This window comes from Neophocaena asiaeorientalis, unplaced genomic scaffold, assembly GCF_003031525.2.
Source record: "Neophocaena asiaeorientalis asiaeorientalis breed wild unplaced genomic scaffold, Neophocaena_asiaeorientalis_V1.1 scaffold521, whole genome shotgun sequence".
In the NCBI taxonomy this organism is placed as follows: domain Eukaryota; kingdom Metazoa; phylum Chordata; class Mammalia; order Artiodactyla; family Phocoenidae; genus Neophocaena; species Neophocaena asiaeorientalis.
This window is the reverse complement of record NW_020174712.1, coordinates 2,827,173-2,853,912: the sequence shown is the minus strand read 5'-3', so window position 1 is coordinate 2,853,912 and position 26,740 is coordinate 2,827,173. Positions and strand designations below refer to the sequence as shown.

The following is a 26,740-nucleotide window of genomic DNA, read 5'->3' as shown; positions in this document are numbered from 1 at the left end:
AAGTGATTTGTATTTTCTTGATCTTGTTTATATCTTTTTATCTTCCTAAAATAACTACCATATATCCATTTTCTAGTTCCCTGAGCCTACAAAAATTACACATTACAGAAGCGGCCAAAGCTTTGTCACCACAGGCCAGCTGGTGCCCTTTAGCTAACCTCAAGAAAGCCAAAGTTTTCTCTCTGTTGTCTGTATCTAGTTTCTACTTGTGTTCCTCATATTTTTACATCAGCTATTAATACAGTTACCAAGTATTTATGGATGTGTGTTTAGCACCACGGCAGTATCTTGCACTCCCAGCCCTTAGCTAAAGCATTTTCATTTAGAACGGCTACTCAATAGCATCTTCAGTTGCCTAGTTTTAAGCTCCATATCTAAAGTGTCCTAATGACTTCTTACACATTTTCTTTTGTTTTTTTTGTGGTACGTGGGCCTCTCACTGCTGTGGCCTCTCCCGTTGCGAAGCACAGGCTCCGGACGCGCAGGCTCAGTGGCCATGGCTCCCAGCCGCTCCACGGCACATGGGATCCTCCCGGACCGGGGCATGAACCCGTGTCCCCTGCATCGGCAGGCAGACTCTCAAACACTGCGCCACCTGGGAAGCCCTTCTTATACATTTTGAACAAAGTTTTTCTGAAAGAAGATATTGTCGTCTCGGCTCACCCATTAACCCCGTTCAAGTCGCGGCCTGAGTGTGTTCTAGACTGCTCCCGCCAGCTGGAACTTTTTTCAGCTCTTACTGGGAGCCTGGATGTCCCACATTACATGCATCATCTCATTTAATTATCACAACAACCCTATGAAGTAGGAGCTATTTTCTCTGTTTCACAGTTAAAACTGAGGCTCAGAGTGTAAATGACTTGCCTCAGACCATGCACTCTGCAAGCAGTGAAGCCACAGTGCAAACCAGGTCTGTGAAATCCAGGCCTGCCGGACCCTTGAGCCTGTGTTCGTGGCCAGGGTCTGCCTTGGTGCTGCACCGGTCACTACAGGTTGACTTCTTGTGCTGCGAATGCTCCTCGGCCTCTAGAAGAGCTGCATTTCTGTCAAGCGCTGGGGAATCACAAGACAGAGCGCACGTTGCTGCTACTCAGTGCTGGGCTGAAGTCAGCCTGCGAGGCCTATGCCGGCTCAGGAGAGCTGGCTGTTGCATTTCAGCAATTAAACCCATCATTATTAAAATTAAATTACACAAACCTACTGTTTTTTAAAAGTAAAAGTACTCAAAACTCATCGTTGGGCTTCCCTGGTGGCACAGTGGTTGAGAGTCCGCCTGCCCACGCAGGGGACACGGGTTCGTGCCCCAGTCCGGGAGGATCCCACATGCCGCGGAGCGGCTGGGCCCGTGAGCCATGGCCGCTGGGCCTGTGCGTCTGGAGCCTGTGCTCCGCAACGGGAGAGGCCACAACAGTGAGAGGCCCGCGTACCACGAAAAAAAAAGAACAAAAACAGAACTCATCGTTTCCTAATAATTTCATTCATTTTACTATTACCTATGTTCGAGGTTATTTACATCCATTCCACCACCCTTCACTACCACCCTTCCATCAGCCTTCATTACCTTTTTTTTTTTTTTTTTGGCTGCACCAGGTCTTAGTTGCAGCACACGGGATCTTTGTTGAGGCACGCAGGCTCACAGTTGCGGCATGCGGGCTCACAGGTGAGGCATGCGGGCTCCTTAGGTGAGGCATGCAAACTCTTAGTTGCAGCACGCATGTGGGATCTAGTTCCCCGAGCAGGGATCTAACCCGGGCCCCCTGCATTGGGAGCGCGGAAACTTACCCACTGGACCGCCAGGGAAGTCTCCAGCCTTCTCTACTTGTGAACCATAAAGTTCTTTTCTGTTGAGGAGGCACTTAGCACAATTTTTGTCTTTGTTTTTTAAAGAAACTAGCAGTACCTATTGACCTCCCCCCTCCCTCAACTCTTCATGTTTTAAGTCCCAGAAGTACCATCTCTGGCCTCCCTCCACCTCTCACTCATTCCTCTCCTCTCCTCCCCAGAGAGGAATAAGCTCTTAATCTGATCGCAGAGGAGGAACTGGGCCTGTGAAGCACAGCCCTTCTGTTCCCCTTCCTCTTAAGGGCGTGTGTTCTCTGCCTCCAAAGGGCAGCCAGCAAGCAGACTGCACCTACCAGGGAGACGGAAGGAGGGAGCAGCGGGGACAAGGAGAGGGATTCCGACCCAGCAGTGACAGGTGGGAAAGAATGTCTAATCGTGAAACTCAGTTTTAGAGAGCGCACTGCCTGCATATATAAACTACATTGTCCAGGATCTCCAGTAATAAGAGTGACACTGTGGTCTTCATTTGCCTTATTTCTTGGCCCTAAGATGGGTCAGCCTTCAGGATGGAGAGAGGACCACTGCTATTCATTAGGCCTCCTCAAACCCCAAGATGAAACACTGCATCCCAGTGGGCCATTAGGAACCGCCCACTCTTCCCGAGGAAACGAAATCTATTTGTGATCCTTAGTCTAATGATCATAAACAGTAACAATAATAGTGTCAGCTAACAATTAGGAACATGCAGGTCCTGGGCCAAGTGCTTTACATGAACTGACCTGTGGTCCTAAATGTCGTTCAGAAAGCAGGTAACACTCTACCCACACCTAACACGGCACCAGTGCTGTTCCAAACACAAGCACGTAATGTATTCTTTAATTTCAGAGACATCATAAACTTCTTCATACCAAGATTCCCCTTCTCATATCAAATTTTACATTGCTGCCAACACTTAATTGTCTTTCCTCCTAAATGAAAATAATTTGTGTTCTCGGGTATGTTTAACTCCCACCCCTCTGTGTCCTCTGCTATTTCTCAGACACTAGCAGCAGTTATATTCTAAAGTCAATGTACTCTTATTTTTCATAAAGCCGAAAGATATTTTAGAACACTTTTCATAGGCAGCCTCACATTTTAATGTGTTTTTTTTAAACTAAATTTATATTCATTTATTCTTTTCATAAAAATTTGCCAGGCTTCTGTTTTACACTTACGAATTTCCATCTCCCTGTCCACCCACACGAGCCTTCCTCAGCAGTTCACACGTGCTCAGTGATTTCTTACACGCTGCAGCAGGTTGTCTTAGGTATGCTTGATTTCTTTTTTCTTGTTCCTCTACAATGTAATCCTATTTTACTGCAAGATTCACATTTTCAGAATCACTGTTCAAAACACTGCACATTCAACTAATTTAAATTCTTCTACACAGAAGCATGCAATTTTAAGAATTTTAATACTTTTAATATTATCCTCATGTGCAAATGCACCGAAACTGATTCAGAGTTGAAAATCCACCCCCTTATGATATCGAAAGAAAAAATACTACGCAACCCCTCAGTAACCCATTGCTAGTCATGATCTCTTAAGTTAATCCATTCATTATGCCCATTGCCTCTTGCTTTAGTATGGTAAAACTGAAAAACACCATACCAATCTCAGTATGTGCTAGATAAAAGGTTCCCCTTCTCTTCTCCAAACTAAATAATCCTTAATCTCTTTAATTTTAAACCTTTCGTTCATTATTAGAATTTCCTATTTTTATTTTATTTTATTTATTTATATATATATATATTTTTGCGGTACGCGGGCCTCTCACTGTTGTGGCCTCTCCCGTTGCGGAGCACAGGCTCCGGACGCGCAGGCTCAGCGGCCATGGCTCACGGGCCCAGCCGCTCCGCGGCATGTGGGATCTTCCCGGACCGGGGCACGAACCCGTGTCCCCTGCATCGGCAGGCGGACCCTCAACCACTGCGCCACCAGGGAAGCCCTCCTATCTATTTTTAGATTCTCCACATTGCTGTTTAAATGAGGGTCAGAAGTAAACAAATGCAGAACTGAAAAATCTAATAAAGATTTGGGCTGGTGGTAAATGAGATTATGGCAGTGACAGGCTGCTCTGATTTTCTTTCTTACTACTTGTTTCTCTGGCAGTCTGTCACTGCCTTAATAAAAGATGATGGTACTTCTGATGGTATTGTTCCCCACATAAGGATTAGTGCCTGCAAAGGCTCACGAACAGTAGAGAGTTATCTCCACACTTGCAGAAAATCCCACAAGGCTGGGGCCATGTGTCACTGCCGTTCTCTGCCCACCTGGCTAGCAAGTTACCCAGCTTTACAAATGGGGTTTGAAGTCAGACAGACCTGAATTCAAATCCCAGCTCTGTTACTTGTTAGCTTTGTAATCTGGGGCAAGTCGTTTTCCTCTCCTCAACCAAATAATGAGAATCACAGTACCTACTTCACATGGTGGTTATAACAATCAGATGATGATTATAAAGAACCTAGCACTGTGCTTCACACATATTGGATATTCAACAAATGGTAGCTTAAAAACAAAGAAAGTTTTCCTTTCTTGAGCATTTGCTTGGCATCTCTTTAACCCTGGCAAATGCCCAGTCCAGGGAAGCAGCCATTTCTCCAATGCCTGTGTGGGAAACAGTGCTATCCTGCTTCACTATAACTACAGAACATGAAATACTGTAGCAAACACAGCTGTTTGCCTCTTCCATAGCCCTTCTTTTTCCTTCCTCAGTAATAGAATCCTCCATTTTTAACGAAGCCTAAGGGTGCCCAGAATGAGACTACTTGCTTTTTCTCAATTGTTTCGACCAATGAAATATAAACAAAAATGTCATGTAGCAGCTTCCAGAAATATCCTTAAAAGACAAGCAGTACAGGACCTTTGCCACCATGTTTCCCTGCCTCCATCGCACTTCCTGGCATTAGGACGTGACGGATGGCACCCTAGAGAACATCCTGAGCCAGGAGGACTCCGCAACACAGGGTGGCAGAGCAGTGAGCCGGGGGAGCCTGGGTCCTTGAGGAAGGCGGGGCCACGCACCAGCCCTGGACTGGGTACTGCAGACTTCCCTTAAGCAAGGAGGAAGAAAAACCCTCTGTACTTTGACAAGGCATCATTATTTTGTGGGTTTTCTATAATTTTCAGCTGAATCTAATCCTAACTAATATAAGTACAGTACCTCCAAACTGTTCACGGGGTTAAACCAGTGGCTCTTAAGAAAGGACAATTTTGTCCCCCAGAGGACATGTGGCTACGTCCGGAGACATTTCTGGTTGACAAAGCAGTGCGGGTGCTACTGGCATTCAGTGGGTACAGGTGCTAGGGATGCTGCTTACATTCTGCAGTTAACAGAACAACTCCCACAACAAAGGGCTATCAAGCCCCACGTGTCAGTTTTGCCAAGGCTGAGAAACCTCGGGTTACACATCTCTCAGGAAGGTCAGTGATAAAATGCCCTCTGTTCATGACAATAATCATGGCAGAAGAATGAGGTGTCCTGATTAGTCAGTATTCTCCTCCACAGTTACCATATATCTCAAACAGTAATAAACAGTTTTCAAAGAATCAGAACATAATGAATCACATGACACGACATCTAGCCGAGACTTCAGACTGGCAGCATGTGAAAGCACATGACGTTTAAAAGAGATTCTCTGTGTATTAATTGCATTTTATAATCACCTGGGGAACTGATGCCCAAGATCCACTCTAGACCAGTTACATAAAAGTTCCTGGGGGTGAAGCCTAGGCATCTGAATCTTCCATGGAGGACCAAATAATCTCCATCAAGGTACTTTTCACAAATGCACTGAAGAATTACAGATTGCAGGCAGCCCTGGATGCAGCAGATTCCTGGACCACGGTCTGCCTACTTCTTTACAACAGGTTCCACTGGGGCAAAACCTTTCACTGCTCCTTTGCTTAACATTCACTTTGACTCCGGCTTTATCTTCAAAATAAAGGAACACACAGTCCTTTCTCTAGTATGGCTGTGACGTGGAGTTTCACAAATGGATGCACCTGGACCCTGAACACTGCTCTGCCTACCTTGACGGTGGCCATCACCCCCCCACCCCAGCCACACCAGGTGGGAATCTATTCATCTGCCCTTTAACATCCTGCATCAACATGACACTCAGATTTCTGGCTCCTCTTTTGTTAGCAGAGTTGATCACTGCTCCTACTAGAAGACCCAGAAAATTCAAAATATTAAACCAGTCTAGCTCCCATATCCTCATTTTGACATCTTGGATGCTAGAAAAGGGAGTATCTCAAAGGGACAGCAGGATATCAAACTGTAATGTTTTAAAGCCTGGTTGATTCTAACATACAGACAGGGTTAAAAACCACTAATTTAGGCCATCTTGAGTTGAATGTCCTGTGAGGAGCTTCAGAAAACGTCCCGAGCTGAGGTGTCGGTTCAGCCGTTTCCTGAGGAACTCTGGTCTGAAGGGCTGGGGGCAAGGCCTCTGCACAGGGCCCGCTATGAGCAAGTGAAACAGTCTAAGCACAAAGGGAAAAAAGGTGGAAGGGCTAGGCCTGAAGTGAGACTGCCAGATTTATGTCCTTTCCAAATGAAATGTGGATCCTCTAGAAACAGGAGGTGTGAAGAGAGAGGACCTTCAAGATGGCAGAAGAGTAAGACGTGAAGATCACCTTCCTCCCCACAAATACATCAAAAATACATCTACATGTGGAACAACTCCGACAGAACACCTACTGAACGCTGGTAGAAGATCTCAGACTTCCCAAAAGCCAAGCGCCGGACAGGGTCTTGGTGCTCCGGCCAGCTATCAGGCCTGAGCCTCTGAGGTGGGAAAGCCAAGTTCAGGACTTTGGACCAGCAGAGACCTCCTGGCTCCATATAATATAAATCGGCGAGAGCTCTCCCAGAGATCTCCATCTCAACGCTAAGGCCCAGCTCCACTCAATGACCAGCAAGTTCCAGTGCTGGACACCCCAAGCCAAACAACTAGAAAGACAGGAACCCAACCCCACCCATGAGCAGAGAGGCTGCCTAAAATCATAATAAGTTCACAGACACCCCAAAACACACCACCAGACGTGGTCCAGCCCACCAGAAAGACAAGATCCAGCCTCACCACCAGAACATAGGCACCAGTCCCCTCCACCAGGAAGCCTACACAACCCATTGAACCAGCCTTAGCCACTGGGGGCAGACACCAAAAACAATGGGAACTACGAACCTGCAGCCTGCAAAAAGGAGACCCCAAACACAGTAAGTTAAGCAAAATGAGAAGACAGAGAATTACACACCAGATGAAGGAGCAAGGTAAAAACCTACCAGACCAAACAAATGAAGAGGAAATAGGCAGTCTACCTGAAAAAAAATTCAGAGTAATGATAGTAAAGATGATCCAATATCTTGGAAATAAAATGCAGAAAATACAAGAAACATTTAACAAGGACCCAGAAGAACTAAAGAGCAAACAAACAATGATGAAAAACACAATAAATGAAATTAAAACTTCTCTAGAAGGAATCAATAGCAGAATAACTGAGGCAGAAGAACAGATAAGTGACCTGGAAGATAAAATAGTGGAAATAACTACTGCAGAGCAGAATAAAGAAAAAAGAATGAAAAGAATTGAGGACAGTCTCAGAGACCTCTGGGACAACATTAAATGCACCAACATTCAAATTACAGGGGTCCCAGAAGAAGAAGAGAAACAGAAAGGGACTGAGAAAATATTTGAAGAGATTATAATTGAAAACTTCCCTAATATGGGAAAGGAAATAGTCAGTCAACTCCAGGAAGCACAGAGAGTCCCATAAAGGATAAATCCAAGGAGAAACACGCCAAGACACATATTAATCAAGCTATCAAATATTAAATACAAAGGAAAAATACTGAAAGCAACAAGGGAAAAGCAACAAATAACATACAAGGTAATCCCCATAAGGTTAACAGCTGATCTTTTGGCAGAAACTCTGCAAGCCAGAAGGGACCGGCAGGACATATTTAAAGTGAAAAACCTACAACCAAGATGACTCTACGCAGCAAGAATCTCATTCAGATTCGATGGAGAAATTAAAACCTTTACAGACAAGCAAAAGCTAAGAGAATTCAGCACCACCAAACCAGCTCTACAACAAATGCTAAGGGAACTTCTCTAGGCAGGAAACACAAGAGAAGGGAAAGACCTACGAAAACAAACCCGAAACAATTAAGAAAATGGGAATAGGAACATACATATCGATAATTACCTTAAATGTAAATGGATTAAATGCTGCAACCAAAAGACACAGACCGGCTGAATGGATACAAAAACAAGACCCATACATATGTTGTCTACAAGAGACCCTCTTCAGACCTAGGGACACATACAGACAGAAAGTGAGGGGATGGAAAAAGATATTCCATGCAAACAGAAATCAAAAGAAAGCTGGAGTAGCAATTCTCATATCAGACAAAATAGACTTTAAAATAAAGGCTATTACCAGAGACAAAGAAGGAGCACCTCAATACATAAGGCAAATACTAACAGCCATAAAAGGGGAAATCGACAGTAACACAATCATAGTAGGGGACTTTAACACCCCACTTTCACCAATGGACAGATCAACCAAAATGAAAATAAGGAAACACAAGCTTTAAATGACACATTAAACAAGATGGATTTAATTGATATTTATAGAACATTCCATACAAAAACAACAGAATACACTTTCTTCTCAAATGCTCATGGAACATTCTCCAGGATAGATCATATCCTGGGTCACAAATCAAGTCTTGGTAAATTTAAGAAAATTGAGATTGTATCAAGCATCTTTTCCAACCACAATGCTATGAGATTAGATATCAATTTCAGGGAAAAAAATCTGTAAAAAATACAAACACATGGAGGCTAAACAATACACTACTCAATAACCAAGAGATCACTGAGGAAATCAAAAATAACCTAGACACAAATGACAATGAAAACACAACGACCCAAAACCTGTGGGATGCAGCAAAAGCAAAAGAGGGAAGTTTACAGCAATAAAATCCTACCTCAAGAAACAAGAAACATCTCAAATAAACAACCTAACCTTACACCTAAAGCAATTAGAGAAAGAAGAACAAAAAAACCCCAAAGTTAGCAGAAGGAAAGAAATCATAGAGATCAGATCAGAAATAAATGGAAAAGAAATGAAGGAAACGATAGCAAAGATCAATAAAACTAAAAGCTGGTTCTTTGAGAAGATAAACAAAATTGATAAACCATTAGCCAGACTCATCAAGAAAAAAAGGGAGAAGACTCAAGTCAACAGAATTAGAAATGAAAAAGGAGAAGTAACAACTGACACTGCAGAAATACAAAAGATCATGAGAGATTACTACAAGCAACTCTATGCCAATAAAATGGACAACCTGGAAGAAATGGACAAATTCTTAGAAAAGCACAACCTTCCGAGACTGAACCAGGAAGAAATAGAAAATATAAACAGACCAATCACAAGCACTGAAATTGAAACTGTGATTTAAAATCTTCCAACAAACAAAAGCCCAGGACCAGATGGCTTCACAGGTGAATTCTACCGAACATTTAGAGAAGAGCTAACACCTATCCTTCTCAAATTCTTCCAAAATATAGCAGAGGAAGGAACACTCCCAAACTCATTCTACAAGGCCACCAACACCCTGATACCAAAACCAGACAAAGATATCACAAAAAAAGAAAACTACAGGCCAATAACACTGATGAACATAGATGCAAACATCCTCAACAAAATACTAGCAAACAGATTCCAACAGCACATTAAAAGGATCATACACCATGATCAACTGGGGTTTATCCCAGGAATGCAAGGATTCTTCAATATATGCAAATCAATCAATGTGACACACCATACTAACTGAAGGATAAAAACCATATGATCATCTCAACAGATGCAGAAAAAGCTTTTGACAAAATTCAACACCCATTTATGATATGCCTACACCCTCCAGAAAGTAGGCATACAGGGAACTTACGTCAACATAATAAAGGTCATCTATGACAAACCCACAGCCAACATTGTTCTCAATGGTGAAAAACTTAAACCATTTCCCCTAAGAGCAGGAACAAGACAAGGTTGCCCACTCTAACCACTATTATTCAACATAGTTTTCAAAGTTTTAGCCACAGCAATCGGAGAAGAAAAAGAAATGAAAGGAACCCAAATTGGAGAAGAAGAAAAACTGTCACTGTTTGCAGATGACATGATACTATACAGAGAATCCAAAAGGTGCTACCATAAAACTATTAGAGCTAATCAATGAATGTGGTAAAGTAGCAAGTTACAAAATTAATGCACAGAAATCTCTTGCATTCCTATACACTAATGATGAAAAATCTGAAAGAGAAATTAAGGAAACACTCCCATTTACCACTGCCACAAAAAGAATAAAATACCTAGGAATAAACCTACCAATGGAGACAGAAGACCTGTATGCAGAAAACTACAAGACACTGATTGAAAGAAATTAAGGATGATACAAACAGACGGAGAGATATACCATGTTCTTGGATTGGAAAAATCAACATTATGAAAACAACGATACTACCCAAAGCAACCTACAGATACAGTGTAATCCCTATCAAACTACCAATGGCATTTTTCACAAAACTAGCACAAAAAATGTCACAATTTGTACGGAAACACAAAAGACCCCGAATAGCTAAAGCAATCCTGAGAAAGAAAAATGGAGCTGAGGGATCAGGCTTCCTGACTTCAGACTACACTACAAAGCAACAGTAATCAACACAGTATGGTACTGGCATAAAAACAGAAATATAGATCAATGGAACAGTAAAGAAAGCCCAGAGATAAACCCACGCACATGGTCACCTTATCTTTGATAAAGGAGGCAAGAATATACAGTGGAGAAAAGACAGCCTCCTCAATAAGTGGTGCTGGGAAAACTGGACAGCTACATGTAAAAGAATGAAATTAGAACACTCCCTAACACCATACACCAAAATAAACTCAAAATGGATTAAAGACCTAAATGTAAGGCTAGACACTGTAAAACTCTTAGAGGAAAACATAGGCAGAACATTGCATGACATAAATCACAGCAAGATCCTTTTTGACCCACCTCCTAGAGAAATGGAAATAAAAACAAAAATAAACAAATGGGACCAAATGAAACTTAAAAGCTTTTGCACAGCAAAGGAGACCATAAACAAGACGAAAAGACAACCCTCAGAATGCGCGGAAATATTTGCAAATGACGCAACTGACAAAGAATTAATCTCCACAATATACAAGCAGCTCATGCAGCTCAATATCAAAAAAACAAACAACTCTATCCAAAAATGAGCAGAAGACCTAAATCGACATTTCTCCAAAGAAGATATACAGATGGCCAACAAACCCATGAAGGGATGCTCAACATCATCAATCATTAGAGAAATGCAAATCAAAACTACAATGAGATATCATCTCATACCAGTCAGAATGGCCATCACCCAAAAATCTACAAACAGGGCTTCCCTGGGAGCACAGTGGTTAAGAATCTGCCTGCCAATGCAGGGGACACAGGTTCGAGCCTTGGTCCGGGAAGATCCCACGTGCCGTGGCAGCAACAAAGCCCACGTGCCACAACTACTGAGCCTGCACTCTAGTCTGCGAGCCACAACTCCTGAGCCCGCATGCTACAACTACTGAAGCCCGCGCGCCTAGAGCCCGTGCTCCGCAACAAGAAGCCACTGCAATGAGAAGCCCATGCACCGCAACGAAGAGTAGCCCCCGCTCACTGCAAGCAGAGAAAAGCCTGCGCACAGCAACCAAGACCAACGCAGCCAAAACTAAGTAAATAAATAAATTTATTTTTTAAAAAAATCTACAAACAATAAATGCTGGAGAGGGTGTGCAGAAAAGGGAAGCCTCCTACACTGTTGGTGGGAATGTAAATTGATATAGCCACTATGGAGAACAGTATGGAGGTTCCTCAAAAAAATAAAAACAGAACTACCATACGACCCAGCAATCCCACTACTGGGCATATACCCTGAGAAAACCATAATTCAAAAAGACACATACACCCCAATGTTCATTGCAGCACTATTTACTATAGCCAGGTCATGGAATCAACCTAAATGCCCATCGACAGACAAATGGATAAAGAAGACGTGGCATATATATACAGTGGAATGTTACCCTGCCATAAAAAGAAACGAAATTGAGTTATTTGTAGTGAGGTGGATGGACCTAGAATCTGTCATACAGAGTGAAGTAAGTCAGAAAGAGCAAAACAAATACCGTATGCTAACACATATATATGGAATCTAAAAAAAAAACAACAAAAAAAAAGGTTCTCAAGAACCTAGGGGCAGGACAGGAATAAAGACACAAATGTAGAGAATGGACTTGAGGACATGGCGGGGGGGGAGGGTAAACTGGACAAAGTGAGAGAGTGGCATGGACATATATACACTACCAAATGTAAAATAGATAGCTATTGGGAAGCAGCCTCATGGCACAGGGAGATCAGCTCGGTGCTTTGTGACCACCTAGAGGGGTGGGATACGGAGGGTGGGAGGGAGACGCAAGAGGGAGGGGATATGGGGATATAAGTATACGTATAGCTGATTCACTTTGTTATACAGCACAAACTAACACAGCAATGTAGAGCAATTACACTCCAATAAAGATGTTAAAACAAACAAAAATCCCACTAACTTAGTATACGTGAAGGACACATTTCTAGCTTTATAGTCCTACTGTGAAAAGATCTCATGGTCGCTCAGAGAAAACAACAAACTACTGCAGAATTACAAATAGCACCTTTAAGGGTTTGTTGTTGTTTGTTTATTTTTAATGCACTCCAGCCTGGCAGAGCTGAATGACTCTTTCCTTTAGAAAACATTCATCTAACTCCCAAATAAGTATAAAATAAAAGTGGATGGTTTCACTTAGTCTAAATAAGACGCATTCCGTGGCTTATGCAGCCTACCCCAAAATTTTACTGAGAGCAATTTGAAGATAATGACCTAAAACCCTAATAAAGTCAGAGGGCAGAGGACTCTAACTGTACCAGAAAAACAACAGAAGAGTTGAGACTATGGTTGAAGAAAGCAGCTCCACTCGTGCTATGTGGCTGATAGGCCTCATCAACGTGGGTTGTAGACAGAAGTCTGATAAAAAGCAATTCTGCCTGTCAATACGAGTGAGCAGAACTGACCCTTAAATAGAGGGCAATTTTTTTAATCAGGTGAACAGTAAGCAGCCAAGTAACAAGATAATTTATGCAGCATCACCTACTCTTTGAGCAAAAAGATCAATCTCTCCCATCACAGAGTTGTTCCTGGTAGCCTCTCTAGTGCAAGAAGCAGGGAGTAAAAATTAGTCCTCAGATCTGTGCCTCAGGTACAACGAAAAGGGACACCCACCCCAAGGACGAAAGATATACCAGTGCCACATGGAAGAGAACTACCTAAAATGTCACAATAAAGCAATGCCCAAGGAATTGTCTTGTGGTCACAGGTCCAGGAAAGATGCCCCAGGACAATGCACTATTTACACAAGTATACAGAGAGCAACTCTGGATGTGTGTATCTATCATTGACAAAAATGCCTTTCACAGTATTTTCTCCTAAGGTTCTTTGCCAGGCTTGTTGAGGAGACTATACATTCTTCAGGATTACGATCCCAGAGCTGATGTTGCCAGGCGCATCTGACTCTTTGAAGGAGTTCATGCCCCTTGTTACAAGAGAATTTTGCAGCCTGTCTAAAGGAAGTTATCAACATACTTCCCAAGATTTACACGAGGAACTGAAAGCTTACAAAGGGATAGAGGTCAGAAGAAAAGGTCATTACGCCCACTTAATTAAATCTGAAAATGGATTCTTTGTGCTTCTAATAGACAAGCCACTTTAAGAGTCTGATTGTCTAATCACCAGAGTACCTCCAAGTGTTCTCCCCATTGAAACCTAAAGTAAGGTGTTTCTAACAGTAGGGTGGAGGACACAAAAGAGAAGACAATATGTGGAAAAGGAATAATGCACTAAACGAACACCCCTTCCTGGTGTCTGTACTCCAACACTCCTTGTTGGTGGCAGGTATTTAGAGTGAGGGGAGGTGGTGAGAGGAAGAGGTTAGGAACCTGCAACACTTTTAGTCTCATTTATCAGCAGTCACTGACAGTACTGCTGAAGATGCTCAATGATCATTCAAAAGGCATTCTTCAAAGTGCAACAACCTAAATCTTCCACTAACTGATAAATGCATAAACAAAATATGGTATATTCATACAGTGGAGCAGTATTCAGCCAAAAAAATGGAGTACTGATATATACTGCAACATGGATGAACCTCGGAAACATTAGGCTGAGTGAAAGAAGCCAGACACAAAAGGACACATATTGTATGATTCCATTTACATGAAATGTCCAGAATAGGCAAATCTACTGAGACAGAAAGCACACGAGTGGTGCCCAAGGGCTGGGGGGAGGAGAAGGATGGGAAATGACTGCCAATGGGTATAAGCTTTCTTTTTAGGGTGACGAAACTAGTCTGGAATTAGTGGGTATGGTTGCACGGCCTCTGAATACACCAAAAACCACGGAACTGTCCACTTTAAAATTGTTGAATTCTATGGTATGTGACTTATATCTCAATTTTTGAAAAAGCCATTCTTTAGTTCAGCTTTTCTACTGCCCCTTAAGTCTCCCAGCGCTCAACAGAGGGCCTGCTTCCTGGGACCCCCAGTGGGATACCCTTCAGTGTTGCCCTATTTGTGAGATCGAGAGGAAGTGATGTCAAAAAAGATGTAAGTGCTTATACTGTTTTTGTTCCATCACGTATGAGAGGGAAAGGGGGAAATGATTAGGCAGCACTTCTAGTGTAATCTTCTGCCACACAGTGAGGGCAATCCATAACACTCCGACTGTGACGAAAGCAGGCTGTCCAGTCATCCTGGGACAGTAGATACCATGCTTCTGTTTTTCTAAAAGGCAGCTCTTGCTCAGCTACTTCTTTACCTACTCGATGACAAACTGCCAACATTAAGACATTCATAGTATTTCAAATAGTCTAGAGACTTTCACTAGTACATTTTAAAGAAGGTAAGCCATCAATTCTTACCAAGATCCACTCATAATATAGGAACTGTGCTCAGATACAAAATGACAGATGGTGCTAGAGTACCAATAGGTGATCATTCAAAATAATTAGTTCTGATCAAAAAATGTCTTTTGGTGCCTTTTTGTTACACCATTAACTATGTCACCATGTGTGCGGTGCTGGAATCTTTTGTTTGGTTCAGAAAATAGAACACTCATGCACAAGTCTGGAAGAAGAATGAATACTAGATTCTAGATTGTTATCTTAAACTTCCTTGGAGTTTTCCAATGGTCCATGTCTGACCTTACTGTGGAGAGACTGTCTGGCAGAGGAAAATACTTAGGAATTCAATGCACCCACAATTTATCAACATGAGGTATCACCTGCTCATAAACAGTCTTAGGAGGAAATTGTAATTCCATGGAAGGTGGTCATCACATTACCTTGGTCACACCACACACAGCACATCTGGGAACAATATTATAAAAGCACTAGGGAGAGGAATATTAGAGTATAAGTTTGAACAGTGTCTCTAGAACCAGAGCTTGGTGTGTGTGTGTTGTCATGCTGAGAATTTTAAGGCGACGAGGAGGCAACAAGGGTGTCTGACCTGTGGGCTCCTTCACTTTCTGTGGAATGACACTTCAAAAGGAGTCAGAGGAAGCCACAGTAAGGATGATCTGTGAGTAGATGTGACCTGTAAGCCTCAGGTGACAAACTTGGAATACTGGCTCTTGGGTTCTCTATCAGCTCAAGTGCCACAACTACGAAAAAGGAATTTCTAGATTCAGACATAAATAATCACAAATCTATAATAAATAAGTACCATATAGCCTATTCAAGATTATGAATGGAAAGAGAAACATGATTAAAATCTTCAGAGACTATATCTCACAAGAATTAAATTACTTGTAAACAAAGTCATACAATCGAACCCATCATTATACATTTGTGGGACCTAGATTAAGACACAGCACAGTTTACGAGAACACAGAGGCATCCACAGTGTGTGCTTCTTAGAGGGTGTATTATTCAGATTAGAAAATGTAGCAGCATAACTCACTTTAATGTTGACCCTGGTTCAGGGGCAAACGTGGCAAGTCCAAAGCCCTCAAACAGTTCAAAGACCCAATTTCAGCCAATATTTTACTTTTCCGCCAGAGACTTACAAAAATTACCTATCAGAAGCAAAACTGACAGGCCAGAGTTTCCTTTCTTCCCATGCATGCTTATTTGGGGACACTAAAACAGAAGGGTAACTAGAGAAACAGAAGCCTAGAAAATCCACAAACTACACAATACTATATAATCATACTGTATATGCATAACCTGTATTTTAAAAATTAAAAATAAACACACACACTCACCCCTAAAAATATCTCAAGTACCGTAAAGGAAACTGAATTCCCCTATAAATTAGATTCCTGGGGTATATTTCAAATGTGTTTTCTCAAAACAATTAGTCAAGAACCCTTTATTCCCAAACCTGGGCCTCTGTATTTCGTAAGAAAAATGAAAATCAACACAAATGGCCTACACTGTAATTTTTAAAACACAGCATTGGGCTTCCCTGGTGGCGCAGTGGTTAAGAATCCACCTGCCAATGCAAGGGACATGGATTTGAGCCCTGGTCCGGGAAGATCCCACATGCTGCGGAGCAACTAAGCCCGTGCGCCACAACTACTGAGCCTGCGCCCTAGAGCCAGCGAGCCACAACTACGGAGGCCCATGTGCCACCACTACTGAAGCCCGCACACCTAGAACCCATGCTCCACAACAAGAGAAGCCACTGCAGTAAGAAGCCTGAGCACTGCAACGAAGAGTAGCCCCTGCTCGCCTCAACTAGAGAAAGCCTGCGCGCAGCAACGAAGACCCAACGCAGCCAAAAATAAATAAATAAATTTTTAAAAAAAAAATTATTCTTTAAACCCCCCCCCCCCAAAAACAGTATTTCCTTCCACTGCTTTTCCAAGGTAAGCACCTGAGCAGCTACGCAGGTTCTAACAACTGAACAGCTTTCTATTATGACCTAATTATTTGAAAAACATGATACTTTGAATGAATTCCGCTGCCAAGGGAGAAGCTGGATGCATTTTGCTATTACTGATTAGTAAGTTTTATGGACCTCCTTTATTTCTTCTTCCCTGACAACCACAGTTTTTTGGGTTTTTTTTTTTACCTAACCAGGTAGAGGAAGATAGTCAGTAGCACTGTCACACCATAATTAAAGAACAAATACCTTAGTTGCTTCAAGAACTCAACATCAGAGTTGCTGTTAATAAGCTTGATGAACTCTTCATAGGAGGGAGCATACGTGTAGGCTCTCTTGTGATGTTCATTCACCTGTTCTCTGTGCTCCAACTGGGCAAGCAACATCTGGTTAATGTAATCTGGATTACTAAGTAACTCCACTACTGGCTTTAAGACTGTGGGACAGAGAAGAGAGCACCACTTAAAAAGGGTATTCTCCTTTAAAGAAACCGCTTTCATGTTATATAATTGAAAGTACATCTGGGAAACATTTTAAAACTACCCAAATGGGCCACAGACACACACACACCCCCACACCCCCCCCCCCACACACAGCTACCCATCCCTCTGGGTTTGCTAGTAGTTATGGCTACAACCAAGTGGTCGTTTTAACAAATGAGTTACATGGAAAAGAATAATGAAAGAAAGCCATCTGGAACCCAAGTTGTTAACAAAGCTATCAAAATTAAGTACATTCATTTTTTTCCCTTTGATTTCTTTTATAAGGCTCAATATATTTTGTCTGCCAAAAGATGAAAGTTAACGTTCTCCCAACTGGTGAAACAGACCTCAGGGAGGAAGTTGTTAAAAAAGTCAATGACACTATGACAGATTCACCCCACTAACTTTAGGTTAGAAAGTTCCCCTTTTCTCTGTGGTTGGCTATATCAGCTAATGGGTACAGCTGGCTAACCCAGAGATAATAAATGAGATATTAAATCACGGCATATCAAACACAACATTATTTGTTTGAGATTCTGAGATAGGAAAAGTTTCTCTCAGATGATATCTTCTTCCATTTTTCCTTATCCTAGCTAAGCATTTCCCTGGATACACTTTTTTTCTAACAACCACATTATTTTGTGGTACAGTCCCTCTTCTATTTATTCTAAGTCACATATAGGCATTGCCAATGAATCCTGAAGCAAAGGTATTTTAAGCAAACACATACTAGAGTTTGAGTACAGACAGTCTTTCATAAGGCACGTAACTGGCCTGGGTGACTCAAAATCTATCCCAGGTGGATGCTACACTGTGGTGGGCATAAGGACTGGTTACCTATTACAAACAGCAGAGTGGACTATGTATTTGGTAATATGTTATATGAAACATCTGTTTATCACGTAGGGTCAAGTGATGCCTTCTCTGAGTGACATTTAAACCTGACCTTTTGAAAATACTTTAATTCCCGTATGTCCCACAGTACACAAGGTCTGCATAGGTGTCATATAAAGTGTTATCACATTCGTATGTAGCACGTTAGCTTGCACAAGTATCGCATTAGTAATATCAATTAGTTATGAAAGTCTACCTTTTGCTGTGAGAATTTCTGCGAGCATTATGCGTAAGCTGAGAGATTGGACATCCTTTGAGGGAAGGAGACAAAACACCAGAACCCGAGAACACGTTTGTAGAAATCTTACTTCATCATCTGAGTTCCTCAAGAATGCATGCAACACAAAGGGCCTCGGCTGTTCTTCATGTCTGAAAAAAATAAATACATGAAGAGAGGGAAAGGGAAGGAAAGATGTTTCTAGAAACAGCTTGGTTATGTACCGTTAGGTAAAAAAAAAAACTTCAAATGGGCAACGCAACAGTTTTAATAACTATGTCCACTCTTTGACTATATCAACAGTCAGTAATTTTCTCAACCACAGACTAATCTGGAAAAATGCAAATGCATGGCCTTTCGGGATTTCCAACCTTAAGTAGCATCAACCCTCATACACGACTCCCAAGTCACAGCAACAATCTAAAAAGGGGTGAGCAGCTCTTTAACTAGATTATTTTTAAGTCTCCTAGCTCTCTCCCTAAATGTGATCTATAGCTTCATTTCTCCAAAGGCAAAAAAAAAAAAAATCTAACAAAGCATTAAACCAGGGTCACCAGCTCCTGGCAGCGTCCTCCTGTCAGTGTGGATCTGCCACTTGTTTACTCCAACTACTAGTACTTACCTCTGGGTTCTCATGCCGTGAGTGAGCAAAAGGACATTAACCTTCCATACACTTCATACGTGCAGTATTATTTAATCTTCCCACCTACATCTAGAAGCAAGTATCATCATCACCATTTTATAGATGAGAGTATTAAGGATCTGAATGATCACCTGAATGGTCCAAAGTCACAGAGGTAACAAATGGTAGAAATAACTCTCAGGTCCTGTTCTGTCTGACTCTCAAGTCCAGACTCTTTTTCAACGCTACACCATAATCAGAGATTGTTAAAGTGAAAAGGAAAAAAATTTCAGAGATACAGAAGAAATATATGTGAAAACAAGCATTATTTTGTGCCTTAAACAACATGCCTGTGCTTGACCAGTAAACAAAATGCACAGATTGTAAAAAGGAGGCTGTGAAATTAAAGATGCCATTGATGTAATAGCATAAAAACAATCATCTTTAGGTTTTCCTGAAACATGCTGGACAAGACAGATGGGGCAAAGGAAGAGGAAGCAGAGGCAAAAATTAAGTGTGATCTGGATTGGCTTAAAGCAGCCAACAGAACGTCAGCTGGGAAATGAATACAGGCTGACCGGAAAACTGCCTCACACAACTGCCTAACAGTCAACCAGAGGATGCGTTGCTTTTATTAATGCAATTTATTATTCTCTTGCCTGATAGTGGCCAACTCAGTTGGGTGCTTCCTGGCTGCCACAGTCATTTTGCAGCCAGTGGAAACCTGTACACCAAGGGTGATTTCCAGGGCGAGGGCACTGTTTACCTGGGGCAGGCAAGTACCGAGATAACCATCGGACCTAGGTTTCTGCCACTCTCACTGTGTGATCTGTAGGAGGTGTTGCACAATCAGATATTAGATCCCCAGCATTCGCCTCCAGGGCACCACCATCTACATGCAAAACACCAGTGACCTACTGGCACTTTTTCAAATATCCATAATGTCAGAGAACAATGGTAGATTTTTTTTCCTTTAATAAGAATCAACTAGAAGCTTCTAGGCATAGCCTACATGTACCCTTGGCACGAGAAAACTGGAATTCCACAGGAAAGGAGCTTCGACAGTGGAATCAGTTCTCTGTTTCTATTATTGTGATGTTTACTCATCACAAATATTATCCACAAAAGCAGTAATTTCAGAAGCTGGTAAATAAATGTCTCAGTGAAAAATATACTCTCAGGCTTCCCTGGTGGCGCAGTGGTTGAGAGTCCGCCTGCCGATGCAGGGGACACGGGTTCGTGCCCCGGTCCGGGAAGATCCCACGTGCCGCGGAGCGGCTGGGGCCGTGAGCCATGGTCGCTGAGCCTGCGCGTCCGGAGCCTGTGCTCCGCAACGGGAGAGGCCACAGCAGTGAGAGGCCTGCGTGCCGGGGGGAAAAAAAAAAAAGTCTTAGTTTAATATCTAATATGGTAAATATTGACCGATAGGATGAGTGGTGAGCTGGTAAATGTTCAACTGGCTCTCCAAGGGGGAAAAAAAGCTCCGATTTGTAGCATTTTCCGATTTCAAGGAGTAAATACCCACGCCACGGCCAATTACAAACCGACAAGGTGATCATCACTGACCTCAGAGTTGAGAGATGTGCACCGTCTGCTCCCACACCCAGCACAAGCCGGCCCTGGGACACCACAGCTCTAACCCGCTTAAACGAAGCTCTTTCAGGTCCTTGATAACTTTTATGAGTGTAGAGGGATTCTGAGACCACGAAATCTGAAAACTGTAGCTCTACAGTAATTTTTTCAAACCGTGGGTTGTGACCCACAAGAAACAAAATACAATTTAGTCTCAAATGCCTTTTTTTTTTTTAATGGTAAAGAACAAAAAATGTCAAAGTTTTCACAGGTACTGAGCGTTATCTGATGAAACTGCACCACAATATAAAATGTATTCCTGGTTTTATTTTCAAAGTTTGCAAAACACACCGGGGGCAGCAAGCTGGAGAAGAACAGGCATATGGCGGCCCTGTGGATTCTGGCCACGTGAACCTGAGCTGTGTGGACATGGGGAGAGGGGACAACTCGTGGGAAGAGGCGGCACAGCCAAGGACAGAGGGCTGCTGCTGCACGACCGAGCGCCCTTGGCAGCCAGGCCCCAGAGCAACCTCACAGGCAGGACAGGGAGTACTTTCTGACAGAGCTGCAAGACAGGGCTTCTTAGAAGAATGTGAGTTCCCACCTGCCCGACGAGGATGCCTCTGCTTACTCATCCCCTTACGTATTTTGCAAATACTTTCTCTCGTCCCCGACGGCAGAGGCAGAGCAGTGTCAATGAGAAGAGGCCACAGGAGCTGCAGGGAGCCCGCTGCTACTCCAACTGAGTCCAGACGCAAACAGGCAGAAGGCTACTTATTGCAGTAAGACTGCTTTTCATGTCCCAGTTAGGGGTGCTATGAGTCACCATGCTGTCACTCACACAAGAGTAAGACAAACACTTAAAATCCTATCCGCAAACCTAAGAGAATAAGAACTTGTTATGAGCACAGAAAGGCCTTGTTGCAGTCTTCTTCCATAGGCAGAGTCACCTCACAGGCACAAACCTTTCCCGTGTAACAGAGCAAAAGGCTAACAAGCCTAAATATTAGCAATTTTCACATTGGAAGACCTTCTCTAATTACAGCCCACATGCTCCAACACTGAGTTCCTTTTAAAAATCAATTTTCAGGATATTGTGACGCAACAGAGCTCTTAACACAGGACTCACACGCACACAAAAATGAACTTCATTTAAACTTTCCTGAAAACTGAAAACTCACTGACACTCTTCCGAGTGTAAAGCACTATATTTAAATGTTCTGTTTCTAGGCACCCTTAATACTGTCTAAATACATTCATGATAGTGCTGCTGGCTCCACAAAATTCATGTCACTGTTTCAGTTATTTACAAAAGCAAACAAGTCCACAAAGTGGTTTTCTATTAAAAATTTTTTTAAAGTTTACTCTATCAGAACATTATAATTATCCCCCCCCAATATGTCTACATTTCCAGCCGAGTGCCAGGAACAGGATGAATGTGCCCGAGTTTTGTCTTGACTTCAACAACCCTCTCAATAAGGAAAATATTCTACTGTGAATAAAGGTGAAGGGGAGGTTGTTCCCATTATAACAGTTACCTGGCATCTGCCGCCTTCAGGTCACAGAAGTGAGCGAGTAAAGCTCTCACGACATCACTGCAGACAACTCTGACCATGTCCACGCGGCTCAGCCTGTGGCGCAGCCGTCTGACAACTTCCCAGAAGTCCTCGGAAAGCAGGTGGTAGAGCTGCCCCTCGTCTCTGCTGAGGCTTCCATACCAGGACAGGATGTAGTCTCTGTAACTGTAGTCAAACACTACCAGGAAGAGACAGAGCAACGTGTCAAACTTGGGTGAAAACAACAGACACCGAGACGGCTTTTCTACTGGAAGCTGGCCACCTGCTATTTAGTAGTCACTTTAGAATATGTGTTTTGTTACAATATTGCTTCTGCTTTATGTTCTGGTGTTTTGGCCGAGAGGCATGTGGGATCTTAGCTCTCCGACCAGGGATCAAACCCACACCCCCTGCACTGGAAGGCGAAGTCTTAACCGCTGGACCGCCAGGGAAGTCCCTCACTGTTTAAAATTTAAAGAGAGTAGAAAACAAAACAAGGGAAGACACACTCTTCCCTGAAGCCTTTCAAAATCAGAGATTCTCATCTAAGTAGAATTTTGGGGGTGTGGTGACCATAGGTACTGGATTTTCTCAGATAGCCCAATCTTTAAATATTCTATCTTGGTACCAAACCCTCTGATTTTTTTTTTTCTAATTCTAAATTGCTCTAGACAGTACAAATAGGACCAATGGGTGGAAATCACAAGGAAGTTGTTTTTTCTGTTCAACATAAGGAAGAACCGAATAAAAACATTAAAGCTATTCGAGAGGCTGCCATATTAGGTGACGAATGTTCCATCATAAGAAATTTTTAAACAAGCTGAGTATCTAATGGACAAGGATGACATGGAAAAATTACTTCCTGAGACGGTGGGGCTGGATTACATGACCTCCAGGCTTTTATAGCCTTTTACCCTCCTTCTGGGAACCCCGAGGCCAAGCAACAAGAGCATGATGACACACACCTTGCCAGTAAAACACTGCTAATTCGTTCATTTGCAATTCTTTCTCTTGTACTCTTGTATCAAACAAAGTTTCCATGCCAAAGAATTTTTAGCTAGTGGCAAATAAATCTGCAAACCAAAACGTTTGGAAAAATAGAAGCATTTTTCCTTTCATTAAAATTTAATTTCAAATTAAAGCAGGAAATTAAGAGCAATTATAAGAGACTTAATCTCTAAAAATAAGATCTTTTCAGCATGCTAAAAGATTTATGTGAAGGGCATATTCACCTACATAATGTCTCACTACATTTGTTAACCACACTGCATACTCTAAGTATTACACACCTAAAATACTCCTCTGATAATAGGTTTTGGTGAGAAATGGATAAAAATAAATACTGACAAAAATCTGTACTCAGTAATAGAGATATGTGTTAGCCACAGGCATATCTTCCATCAATAGCTCATCAGTACCCCTCTTCAAACTAAGTATCATAAAAATATAACAAATATAAGAAGTACAAAACAAAGCCATGATTCTAAGTATGTATTACCTAACTACATACACTCACACAAGTACACATATGAACAAAATGTTTTTAAATATACCTTCTAGGTCAATTCAAGGAGACAGAAATTCGTGATCATTTTATGGTTTTCATTAAGAAGTAAGTGTAAGTAATGTAACAAACCACAGTGAGAAGTGAAAGAACACTTATTCTCACTGCCAAGCAAAGAGATTTTCTTCTAAAGGCATAACAGCCAACAAAAATTCAGAAGCTATTATCACTCAAATACATCTAATTTCTAGGACGGCTCTCAAAGAAATAAGTAGGTAAGAGGGAATCACTGAAGATTAGAGAGAATGGAATAACATGATTAGAACTTTTCAGCTTTAGTTAGATTAATCTGAAAAGAGTATTTAGGGTAACAAAGTAGAGAATTACTAGAGGTGAAGAGACCAGTTAAAAAGCTACCATGTAGTCTAGAAAATGTGATGCTAGGTTAAGTATCTATAAATGTTCAGAACAAGGAATGACTCAACCTAAGTAAACAGTATGAGAAAGAAGCTCCGAGAGAGCCATTTTCCATTTCTGCCTTCTCCCCAGGATAACTCAGGGTGCAATCTTCCATGCCCAAGAGGTAGAGCACCGCAGGTTGTAAATGTCCATGACCTGAGTCTCTTGGCACAAAGAAACAGTCCTCATTCCACCAGGAACTGCCCCAATGATAATGATAAGAACGACAATTTCATTGATCATATAGATGGCCCTTTATGGTGTACAAAGTTTTCAAAAATGCAATTAATAATTACTCTCTGTGTGCAGAACGAAAGTCATCTTCTGGGAAGATTTTGAGGTTATTAGGTTATGTCACTTGTTGATCTATTCATTCATTCAACAAAAATGGACAGATATTTCATACCACTAGGTAAAGAGTCATGAATGAGGGACTTCCGTGGTGGTGCAGTGGTTAAGAATCCACCTGCCAATGCAGGGGACACGGGTTCGAGCCCTGGTCCTGGAAGATCCCACATGCGCAGAGCAACTAAGCCCGTGCACCGCAACTACTGAGCCTGCACTCTACAGCCCATGAGCCACAACTACTGAGCCCACGTGCTACAACTACTGAGCCCGCGCACCTAGAGCCCGTGCTCCACAACAAGAGAAGCCACTGCAGTGAGAAGCCCACACACCACAACGAAGAGTAGCCCCCGCTCACCGCAACTACAGAAAGCCCACGTGCAGCTACGAAGACCCAACGCAGCAAGAAAGAAAGAGAGAGGGGAAGGGGGGGGAGGGAGGGAGGGAGGGAAGGAAGGAAGGAAGGAAGGAAGGAAGGAAGGAAGGAAGGAAGGAAGGAAGGAAGGAAGGAAGGAAGGAAAAGTGAGTCATGAACAAGATAAGTTGAGCCTATGGGGAGGGGGAAGTCATGCTCTTTGAGGTACTAGCTCTGCTTCCGCTGTGTCAGCATCTAATCATTGGACAGTCTAAGTAGTCTGTCTACTTAGAGTAGTCCAAGTCTACTGAGCAAACAGCAGGTACTCGATAATTACTGAATTAAATTCTCTGGCCCACATTAGTGAGATAATTCAGGGGAGCCTAGTGAAAGTTAGGCTATAGATCTAGTGAGATTTAATAGCAAGTCAAAAAGATTTTTAAAAGTCTATCTTCTGGGCTTCCCTGGTGGCTCAGTGGTTGAGAGTCCGCCTGCCGATGCAGGGGACACGGGTTCGTGCTCCGGTCCAGGAAGATCCCACATGCCGCGGAGCGGCTGGGCCTGTGAGCCATGGCCACTGACCCTGCGCGTCCGGAGCCTGTGCTCCGCAACGGGAGAGGCCACAACAGTGAGAGGCCCGCGTACCGCAAAAACAAAACAAACAAAACAGTCAATCTTCTGTCAGTTTTCTAGGCAATGTAACTTCAGGAGAAAACCTTTTAAGGGTGTCTGGTAGAGCTGCCAGTTCTCTCCTAACTTCATATTTAACACCATGTATTTTCATCTGAAAAACCTCAGACATTTTTTTCTGTACATATAACTGAAATTATCAGTTTTTAGAAATTTAATTTTTAAAATATCTTTTTAAACTTTAATTTGATCAAAATATATTATTCTCTTTTAAACTTTAATATTTGTAATTACACTTACTTGTCCCCATTTCTAGACATATAATATTGTACCTGCCACAATCCCCTTTCTAATCATCCTTAATACTAGTTTCACATGAATGTCCTTCATTCTTTTATAAGGTTGACTGATATCCCTAAATTTGGTTAACTGGTTTGTCCATGAGCAAGCCTGAGTGTACTCATCCCCAGTGCACCTTCTCTAGTTTATATCTAAAAGAAACAAAGTTTCCTGATACCTACTTTAGGTAACAGAGAGCAGATCCTTGCTTCCTATCCTGGAACTAGCTCCACCTAGCTGGCTAGTTTCATGTGACCTGAAAATTCCTACTTAATCAATGTTTAGATCCCATCCATTTAACTAAAACATGGATGTATTTATTAAGTCTTCAAGTAAAAATTCATGAAGAAAAAATTCAAATGCAACATGTAGACAAGGATAGATAAATTTGCTAGGAATGATTATTTTCCTTTTAGAACATAATGAATTGCTTCCCATGGTAATTATATATCCTAACTTAATCCTTACCTTCTTTCAGAGCCTTGTCCATGTTATGAGAAATGACTACCCTTCTAGACTGAACTGACTCGTGTACAGAGTTTCCACACACAGGACTCTGAAATGGAAGAAGAAGAAGAAAAAATGCATATTACTGAATGAATAAATCATACATAAAAATAAAACCAAAGGTATGAAAAACCACTTAAACAGGCACTAAAATACTGCTTAACAGATTATAAAGTTCTTCTGGAAAAGTAAATAAATGCTTAAGGTTAAGAAATTTTTGAAAAAGAAGAATTAAGGAAGGGTTTTCCCTACCAGATATCAAAATGGTATGATATCAGTATAGGAATAAACAAATCAACAGAATGGTAGAAAGTACAAAAACACCTATATATAGATACATATCTATATATGAGAATTAAGAACATAATGAGAAAGAATTTGAAATCTGTGAGGAAAACAGACGACTCAA

At 42.0% G+C, this 26,740-nt stretch overlaps 1 protein-coding gene across 2 annotated transcripts in view; it reads right to left on the bottom strand.

The window, feature by feature from the left end:
- Positions 1-26,376, bottom strand: part of SNX25 (sorting nexin 25) — an 84,238-nt gene extending 57,862 nt beyond the window's left edge. Inside the window, exons 1-4 of one of the 2 annotated variants that reach the window (XM_024759957.1) lie at positions 26,293-26,376; positions 22,175-22,391; positions 18,422-18,594; positions 17,099-17,285 (exon numbers count right to left, since the gene is read on the bottom strand). In XM_024759957.1, the coding sequence (XP_024615725.1) occupies positions 17,099-17,285; positions 18,422-18,594; positions 22,175-22,391; positions 26,293-26,314 (599 nt within the window). In that variant the 5' untranslated portion in view covers positions 26,315-26,376. Of the gene's footprint in view, positions 1-17,098; positions 17,286-18,421; positions 18,595-22,174; positions 22,392-26,292 lie in introns of those variants that run through there. The other variant, XM_024759958.1, reaches the window with a different exon arrangement.
- Positions 26,377-26,740: the final 364 nt, after the last annotated feature.